Here is a 9,790-nt window from a genome sequence, read left to right as displayed (position 1 = left end):
ACACCCACCCACCCCACATATACATATATTTAATTTTATATTTTTTTAAATATTATTATTAAAATAAATTATTAATTCTAATTTATTTAGTTAAAGTTACAATTACTTTAATAATTGTAATTATAATTATTAATTTATTTATCTTTTTATCGTACAAAAATTTATACATATTTTATGTATTTTTTACCTATATCTATTAAATATGAGTGTAATCAATTCGCTCAAATTATTTAAAGAAATTTGACGTGATTTAATTGGGAAGAGACAAAATAAGAGGTCTAATTAGAGGGGAATTTTAAGTTTGTTATTAGTTGGACTATGTTATTATTTGTGTCTGGTAATATATATGGTTCGATATTTTTAATTTTTTTTTATTTTTCAATCTATTTGATTTGATTATCTATTCAATCGAGTTGGTTCGATTTTAAAAAAAAATTAATCTATTCAATTTAAATAATTCAATTAAGTTGGTTCGATGAGAAGGATGTAACCAAATTAATCAAATTAAAGAGACCAATTTTGTTTTAAAATCAAACCAACTCAATTGAATAGATGTTTAAATCAAACAAATTGAAAAATAAAAAAAATTAAAAATATCGAACCGATTATGTTGCCCGACATAGACACTGACGTAGCCCGACCAATAACAAATTTAAAATCCCTTTTAATTAGACCCCTTATTTTGATTATCTCTTAAATTAAATCACGTCAGACCTCTCTGAATAATTTGATCGATTCGCTTATATTCCTATCTTATAAACACAGTTAAAAAAGACATAAAATATATATAAATTATGTTATAATTAAAAAAGTAAATTAATTATTAATTATGATTATAATCATAATTATTAAAGTAATTATAATTTTAACTGAATAAATTAAAATTAAGAAATTGAATGAGGAGATAAAACTAAAATAAAAAATAAAATATTTATAATATAATAAAGAATTGGAGAGGGAGGTCTCATCGAGTCAAAGTAAAGACGTTGAAGGAATGATATTTTTATAATTTACTCATAATCACAATACCCTTTTTTTTATCATATAATTATACTTTTAGTACATATATTTGATAATTAAAATTTAGGAAATATAATATATGTATGATTAAAAATTATTTTTTATATTTTTAGTTTATATTTACATTTCTAACAATATATAAATATATATAATAGAAATTATAAATAGAAATTAAATAAAAAATTTAAAACAAAATTCCAACAACATAAATTGTGAGACATTTTTATAACGTCATAGTTAACCTCAAAATTGTTAAACTTTTTGATAGTTCATGTAATAAATATAAAAATATTATATAAATATTTATTTTAAAAAATATATAATTTAAAATATTTTCATCGTCATTTTTCTATGATTCTGATCGTTATTATCATTTATTTACAGTAGATGGATGAAAAAATAATAAAAAATATTAAAAAAAGAAAAAAGAGAATAATGACTTTAAATATAAGATTATTTTAATTTTTTATATTATTTAATTATAGTTAATTAACAACATAAAAAATTGTACATAACATTAAACTTTAAGTATTTTTTTTTATTTTTTTAAACGTTAAAATAATTTTTATAATTACTTTAAATTTTAAAAACCAATCACGTGTAATTCTTCATTCTTGTTTGTATATATTTTGTTGAATTATTGTAATTAATTCAAATATTTTGAATGAAATTTCGAGGAGGTTTCCACAGTGGAAAGGGTTCACGTCTAGTTCACAGCCCGCCGCTAATACCATTTATTTATTTTTAGTCCACAACGCGGTCGGACCTCATGGACCCGCCCACCGCGGGTATACTTTCGGGGTACTTTCAATGAACTGGTATCCCTTTGGCCCCCGTTGCTTTAGGTCGATGCGAAGGTTTCCGAGCAGATGAACAATGGCATCCACCAGCACCCAATTGCACGACGGAGCTTCTCTCCCTCCTGGGTTTAGTTCCTGGAAACACGACGTCTTCTTGAGCTTCAGAGGCAAAGACACCCGCAACGGCTTCGTTGACCATCTCTATTCTGTTCTCGTTGAGAAGGTCATTTTCCCGTACAAGGATGATCCGAAGCTCGAGAAAGGTGAATCGATTTTGCTGGCACTCCAGAAAGCCATCGAAGAGTCGAGGCTTGCCGTGGTTGTTTTCTCCGAGAACTACGCTTCTTCCAAGTGGTGCTTGAAGGAACTCGTTATGATCCTCGAGTGCAAGAAGAAGAGGGGACTCACCGTTTTGCCCGTGTTCTATAAAATAAATCCCTCGGATTTTCGGGAACAAAAAGGGAGAGTTGGAGAAGCATTCGCCGAACACGAGCGAGATTCCAGCGAAGAGGTGCAGAGATGGAGGAATGCTCTAATCGAAGCGGCTGAAGATTGTGGGTGGCATTATACACACGGGTAACAACTACCTCTCAACAAGTTCTACCTTTTTTTAAATATTAATTAACTCTGTATTTGAATATTTAATATTTTATATATTATACTTATAAGATAATATAAATAAATAGAATCGTAAGATATGTCATCGTGTATAGCAGGAAAATTAGAAAAACGACAATATGTCATCGTGTTTAATTCCTTGTTAAAATAGTTAAATTTTAATCCAAAAATTGTCAAAATAGTTATATTATTTAATGAATTTAACTTAATACCATATTGGATTTGGTAATATCTAAGTCAAATTCAATAATAAATGGATCTTTTGCATTTGGCCCCTATTAGATCTAGATGGAATCTAAATACCAGGTAGTCGTTATTGAGGCTTCAAGGTTTGGCTTCAATTCCCTAACCGATGAGTCCCTTCTGTTTTAGCATTTTTAATTTGACAGATCTTTCCTAATTTCTGGCAGCTGGACTTTACATGGATATTTCTATTCAATATTAATTCATTATAATGTGTTATTTCTGCTGCAATTACCTCACGTTAAAGAAAGAAAACTAAAAATAAAGGTAAAATTGAACCAAAACAATTAGATTACGTCTAGGTACATATTTTTTCAATCAATATGTTTCTGAGTCACCTAGCTTTGATGCCTCTCGTGTAAATTTTGTTGAAAAGGACTGAGTTGAAAGCTAAGTGGCATTAATATCTTAACTATGATCTGTCTTTGGTTGCTTAAACTCATCTAATGGGCAGGCCTGAAGCAAAGTTTGTCAAAGACATTGCCATTCATATTCTAAACATACTGGGATATAATGGTTTAAGCGTTCCTGAAGATGTTTTTGGATTGCCTCCTCGTATAGAAAACGTGATGTCACTATTGGATTTGGATGATTCACGTATAGTAGGGATAGTAGGGATATGGGGAATGGGTGGTATAGGAAAGACTACTATTGCCCGGGCTGTCTATCACCAAATTCGTCCTCGGTTTCATGCCAGTTGCTACCTTCCGAATGTCAGAGAAGCTGCTAATAAGCAGGGCTTGGAGTCATTGCAATTATCTCTTCTTTCTGGGCTCTCCTTGGTCACAGAAAGTGAGATAAAAATAAGCAGTATTGATTTTCCTAGGACAATAGGGAGCAGGTTTCGGTGTAAGAGGGTTCTTGTAGTCCTGGATGATGTAGACCATTCAGATCAGCTGGATGCCCTTGTTGGAAGACTTGATTGGTTTGGTTCAGGAAGCAGAATTATAATAACGACCAGAGACAGTCATTTACTTGTCAAATATGGGGATGCGGAGAAGATTGTCTACAACGTTGAGGGACTAAATGACAAGGAAGCTTCTAAGCTATTTTGTTGTAAAGCATTCAAGAACAACCAGCCAACGCCAGGTTTTGAGCGTCTCATAAAAAGTGCAGTTGATTACGCCAAAGGAATTCCACTTGCTCTTAAAGTTTTGGGCAGTTATCTAGTTGGCAAAAAGGTAAACGAATGGTGGAGTGCAATCCATAGATTGAGACAAGAGCCTCTTAAAGATATTCAGGAAGTGCTCAAATTAAGCTATGAAGGACTGGGGGATGAGGAGAAGGAAATTTTACTCGACATTGCCTGCTTCTTTAAACGGTATAGCAAGAAGTCCTACACAGTTGAGAATATACTGAATGCTTGTGGTTTTCACGTGGATATTGGAATAAGGACTCTTGAAGACAAGGCACTTGTAACCAAAAGAGACAATAAGATAGGCATGCACGATCTGATACAAGAAATGGGACAGCATATTGTTTATGAAGAATGCCCAAAAGAGCCCGGTAAAAGAAGCAAGTTGTTTAACTACAAAGACATCTACGATACACTCACAAAAAAAACTGTAAGTACAAGTGCTCTCATTTGAGAATGTGTTGAATTTGTCAATATGTAATTGGACCAACAAAATCTTTGCCTGTTAAATTATGAATCATCATGTTACCACAAAACTTAAACTAGTACATAGAAATATATATCTTGAAACATATTTAAATAGATTATGTTGCACATCATTCACTATGTTTGTTTAAGGATAAAAGTTGCGTTTCCCTTTCGTTAAGATTCGGTTTCTTTTTTTTATCACTTGTTTGTTTAGGGGACAAAAGCAGTGGACGCCATAATTTTGGATTCTGTAATTTTGGATTCTCATAAAACAGAAGAGATATTCTTGTGCGCTGATTCGTTTTTGAAGATGATCAATCTGCGAATGCTCAAGCTTAGTAATGTTCAGCTTCTTAATGGTCTCGACTACCTCTCCAATGATTTACGTCTTCTTGATTGGGCTGGATACCCTTTAAAATACCTGCCATCAAATTTTCGACCAAACAACCTTGCCATACTCAAAATGTTGAGGAGCTGCTTGGAACAACCTTGGAATGGAATAATTGTATGAGTAAAATAAATTCTATTGCTTTTTGTTTTTTTTTTTAACTATATATGTTTACGTTACGGAAATCCTATTTATCCTAATAAACTGTTTCTATTGATATCTATGACAGTGCCTAGACAAGTTGAAATATGTTGACCTCAGTTATTCATTACACATGATCAAGAGCCCAGATTTTAAACGGGCAGCAAATCTTGAGAAATTGATTCTTGAAGGTTGTGCGAAGTTGGTTGAGATCCCATCCATTGACGCCATCAAAGGGCTTACGCTCTTAAATTTGGAGGGCTGCAAATCTCTTAAGGCTCTTCCTACCGGCTGTTGGCTTAAATCCCTTAAACAACTTGTTCTTTCTGGTTGCTCAGAACTGAAAAATGTTTCTGAAGTCTTAAAGTTTACAAAATGCTTAACTGACCTTGATTTGGATGGGACTTGTGTAAAGGAACTGCCAGTTGAACATCTCAGCAAACTTCAATTCATTAGTCTGCGGGATTGCAAAGAACTTACAAGTCTTCCAAGTGGCATTTGTCGGTTGAAACTTCTTGCAAGTTTGATTGTTTCTGGCTGCTCAAAACTTAGCAAGTTGCCCGAGGACCTAGGAGATTTGGAAAGATTGCAGGAACTTCGTGCTGATTTTACTGCTATTAAGCAACCACCATCCTCGATTAAACGCCTGAAGGAGCTTAGGGTTTTGTCATTTTTGGGATGCAAGGAATGTCAAGATCCCATGGGTTTTGAGCTACCTGCTCTATCAGGCTTACACTCTTTGTTGTTACTAGATCTTCGTAACCAGAACTTCTCAAAAGGAGTTCTCCCAGATGACCTAGGCTCCTTATCCTCGTTGCAATGTTTATACCTTAGCGGTACCAACATTATTAGCTTGCCAACAAGCATCAGACGTCTTGGCCGGCTTCACACTCTTGAATTGATGGATTGCAAGGAGCTTAAAAGTTTGCCCAATCTCCCGAAAAATATCTATTCCATTAATGTAAGTGGATGCACATCATTAGAAACATTGCAGGATCAATCTACATTGCCTGGAAACCTTGCGTGGGTCATTTTAATGCATTGTGATACACTAGTAAAGAATCGGCCGGGCCTCCCCCTTGAACTTTTCAGAAATTATCTGAAGGTCCATCTCTCTCTCTCTCTCTCTCTCTCTCTCTCTCTCTCTCTCTCTCTCATGTCTTTATTTGTTGTAGCAGGGTGTTGGTGATTTCAAATGCACTATTGTTGTTCCTGGAACAGAGATTCCAGAGGAGTTTGGTTCTCAAAATAATATGGGGCATTATTATGTTCGAATCCAACCGAAGGCAGATTGGTATCTAAGGCTCAAGGGCTTTGTTGTATGTGCTGTTTTTGAAGCAAAGGCTCCTCCAATTGAAGCCGAAGTCCGTGTGGAATGTTACGGGATGCGCAATGGTGATGTAGTCTATGCCACGGATATCCTCATTAGCCGCTTCCAATTTCAGTCCAATCACATACTTTTGGATTGCATAGCACTTGGAGAAGATATAAATCATTTGAAAGCTTGGACTGAGATCATCTTTTATTTTAAAAGTTGTAGTCCTGAAATGTTTGCCCCAGTAAAATGCGCTGTGCATATGGAATATGAGAATCACGAAAGTGTTGGATTGAGAAAGAGAAGTCATCGTGACTATGACAACAAGGCAGACACAAAAGAACAGTTGAACCCTAAAAGGCTAAGAGACGTTGCGGGCCAACGGAGAGACTCTCAGTTTGAGCTATCAGAAATTTCAATTCAAAATATACGAGATTCAGCAACTGAGTTGGGCATCATTCGCGATGTTTCAAGATCCAATCCTGAACTAGGGAGAAATTCATTCTGGCCAGTCTGGACTGATGGGAGGATGGAAGCTGTAGCATTCGATCATCCATGTTGTCGTACCATTTATTAAGTTGTATTTTGTATGCTTTATGTTTTGATAAAATATAATAATTATACAATCTTTTTAACATTTTAAATTAATATTTAACTCGAAAAAAAGAAGTTAAAACAATCACTAAATTCACATTTATTTTAATAAAAAATTTCATAAAACAAAACAATAACAATTTATAACATTTGACTTAATTTTTCTAATACAAAGTTATATCAAAATAATTTTATTGCCTAATGATAAATGAGAAATAATTAATATTATCTTTATTAATTATTAATATTTATAATTATTGTAAAAAATAAAATAAATGATATATAGTGAATTATAAGAGTTGGTTGAATTCTCATCGCCATGGCTTTCTAGTCCAAAATCTCCCTAGCCGAGTACATGGTCTATGTTGGTGTGACAATTTTTTAATTTTATTAAGAAAATTTTGTATAATTTTACAAAATAAAAATGAACAAAAATATTTATGCATAATATAATGAAAAATGTCATACAATATCAAATAGTTTGGTAGGAACATCAAACTATCATTATAAAATATAAAAGAAATAAAATTTTTATTTAATTATAATATAATTCATATTGTAATAAAAAATTATTTTTTATTTCTTAAAAATATTTGATAAATATTTTTAAATATATATATATATATAAGATGATTGAATATCAAAGTAGATATAATTGAAGCTAAGTGAAATACAAACAACAATGCAAGTGCGAGACAGCTAGAACTCCCTTGCACAACCTCAAGTGCAAGTGTTATAGTAGCAGTAACAATATCACTGCCTCTATCGAATATTTAATCTTGGAATGATTTCGAATTAAATCAAATTAAAATAGTTAGCGTCTCTCAATAGACTATGGACCACTCGTCTGATCAAAATTTAAATATTCTTACTTTCTATGTTTTGTTTTCATGTGAAAATAATTTTTTTACATATAAATTCCATAATTAGGAAATCAAGTAAAATGTGATATAATAATCATAATAAAATAGAGAGACTTGGAAAGTAACACATGTAAATGGAGATTGTAGAACTTAACCCCACAATGATGATTATGGTTGGAGTCAATCACCACTAATTTGTCCAAAATCGAGTGTCCACTTATTGTTCTTAAAGTCAAGCTTGTGCAAGACTTGCTTGACCTACAAGCACAATACTTGATTTCTCGATATATGGCTCGACGAAGTACTAAAGGTAGAGCAAAATAATTATATGAAAATGATGGCATACTTGTCTCTTAAAATTCGTGTATTTAGATAGTTGGATTTTGATATGAATATCTAGAACATGTGCTGAATCTAAAGAGCTTTAAGAAAGGGTATTTTTGTAATTTTTCCATAGTCACAATAGTCCTCATCATATAATTTATATTTTTAGGTAACGTTTGTTAAAATGAATAAGATAAGGTTGTATTTTGTTTGAGATTATTATTTTGACGTTAAAATCCATATTGATTGAGTTATATCTTTGAATTATGCTTTACTTATGAATGAAATAATTTGAAACCTATTCAATCTCTTATGCATTTCACAACATTTTTCTTCTACCACTATTTACAAATTCAAATTGTCAATATATTGTGTAGAATCAATGATTAGTTTTTTGATAAACCAAAACTTTGTACAACCACCAAATTTGTCTTACAATTTTCCATCAAGTATAAAAGAATTTTATATATTATTTTATATGAAATATTTGTTAATGATTGCTTGCATTTTTTATATAAATAAGAATTGCATTAAAAGAAAATATTACAAAAGCGTCTACTATTGTCTCATATTTTTTGATATATGAGAAAATGTGTTTGATGCAAAACCTATCTAAGAATGAAATATCTTGATTGTGAAAATTATATTTCAAAATAATCTTTGGCGCGAATGCTTAAGGATGCGTTCTCTTTACTTTTCAATTTTTAGTTTTGAGTTTTGAATTCATTTTCAGTTTTTTATTTTGGTAGTCTGTTTTTAGAAAATTGAAAACGCGTTCTCTTTGTCATTTTGAAAAAATATTTCTTAAAATAGAAAATTAGAAAACGCGTTCTCTTTAAAATTTTGAAAATAATTTTTTAATAATATTTTATTCAATAAATTTGATTATTCAGTAAATTAGAAATATTTAATGTTAATATATTATTAAAAAATATATACATTTTAAAGTTAATGAATTTTATAATATTTTTTTCATTACAATAATAAAATATGAATAAATAAATAAATAAATGTATTTTGAGTTTAGAGTTTGTTTTGGATGAAAACACTTAAAATAATTTCTTGTTGTTTTGAGTTTTCTTTACAATTTTTTTTTTTGTTTTCAAAAATACATTTTTAAAAACAACAAAAAGAACGCATTTTCATTATTTTAGAAAATCGAAAACTAAAAATGACTTGAAAACAACAAAGAGAATGCAGCCTAAATGTTTGAAAAAATCCAAGTTCATGTAATATGTTTCAAAACCAAGGTTCTATGTTTCAAAACACTGTTCTACTATGTTTCTATATATGTTTCGAAATACACCTTGTCTAAGCTTCAATGTTTGCTAAATCTGCATATCATATTTCGAAACCTATCTTGAGTTTAAGTAATATGTTTCGAAACCTGTCTTTGTTTGCAGAATATTTAAATGTTTTGAGTTGCATATGTTTTGAAAAATATTTTTGAAGTATGTTTCGAAACCTCATATCCATGTTTCGAAACCTCTGACTTTGTGATTAGTGGTTAATTTTGTAAAAATTTTGTTATAATTATACCCTTCTTTCGATCTTAAATATGGTTTAAATTAGATATTAATATATATTTTATGGTTATATGCAAGTTTAAATTGAAAGATAAATGAAATGAAGTTCTAAAGTAAATAATAATAATATATAAAATTATATATAATACATATACATCATTATATGCATGCATGTACTATATATATAATATAATCTAATATATATGTGTGCTATGTGTAATACATATATATAATATATAATTTATTAATAATATTAAATTATTTTTTTTATTTTTAGCCATAAAGCATTCAAGCCCATGAAGAATTCAAGTCCATGAAGAAATCAAATCCATGAAGAATTCAAATCCATGAAGAA

At 30.7% G+C, this 9,790-nt stretch overlaps 1 protein-coding gene across 4 annotated transcripts; it reads left to right on the top strand.

The window, feature by feature from the left end:
- The first annotated feature begins 1,874 nt into the window (after nt 1-1,874).
- On the top strand, nt 1,875-6,776 carry LOC127799041 (TMV resistance protein N-like). Of its 4 annotated transcripts, none has more exons than XM_052332746.1 (5): nt 1,875-2,396; nt 3,136-4,246; nt 4,499-4,789; nt 4,902-5,918; nt 6,035-6,256. In XM_052332746.1, the coding sequence occupies exons 1-5, from the start codon at nt 1,897-1,899 to the stop codon at nt 6,113-6,115; spliced, it is 3,000 nt and encodes a 999-aa protein (XP_052188706.1). In that variant the 5' UTR covers nt 1,875-1,896; the 3' UTR covers nt 6,116-6,256. The 4 variants fall into 4 exon arrangements, with proteins under 4 accessions (XP_052188706.1, XP_052188705.1, XP_052188704.1 ...); XM_052332744.1 differs by having other exon boundaries at nt 1,876-2,396; nt 4,902-5,774; nt 5,992-6,776; XM_052332743.1 differs by having other exon boundaries at nt 1,876-2,396; nt 5,992-6,776.
- Nucleotides 6,777-9,790: the final 3,014 nt, after the last annotated feature.

Source organism: Diospyros lotus, chromosome 4 (assembly GCF_014633365.1).
Source record: "Diospyros lotus cultivar Yz01 chromosome 4, ASM1463336v1, whole genome shotgun sequence".
Taxonomy (NCBI): Eukaryota; Viridiplantae; Streptophyta; class Magnoliopsida; order Ericales; family Ebenaceae; genus Diospyros; species Diospyros lotus.
This window is presented reverse-complemented; position numbering and strand designations above follow the sequence as displayed.

What these genes read in the sequence shown, in the direction of transcription:
- LOC127799041 (XM_052332743.1), top strand. Translation starts at nt 1,897, where the DNA reads ATGGCATCCACCAGCACCCAATTGCACGACGGAGCTTCTCTCCCTCCT. An exon ending in ATACACTCACAAAAAAAACT is followed by an intron (nt 4,247 to 4,498) that starts GTAAGTACAAGT and finishes TTGTTTGTTTAG; the next exon opens with GGGACAAAAGCAGTGGACGC. An exon ending in TTTTCAGAAATTATCTGAAG is followed by an intron (nt 5,919 to 5,991) that starts GTCCATCTCTCT and finishes TTGTTGTAGCAG; the next exon opens with GGTGTTGGTGATTTCAAATG.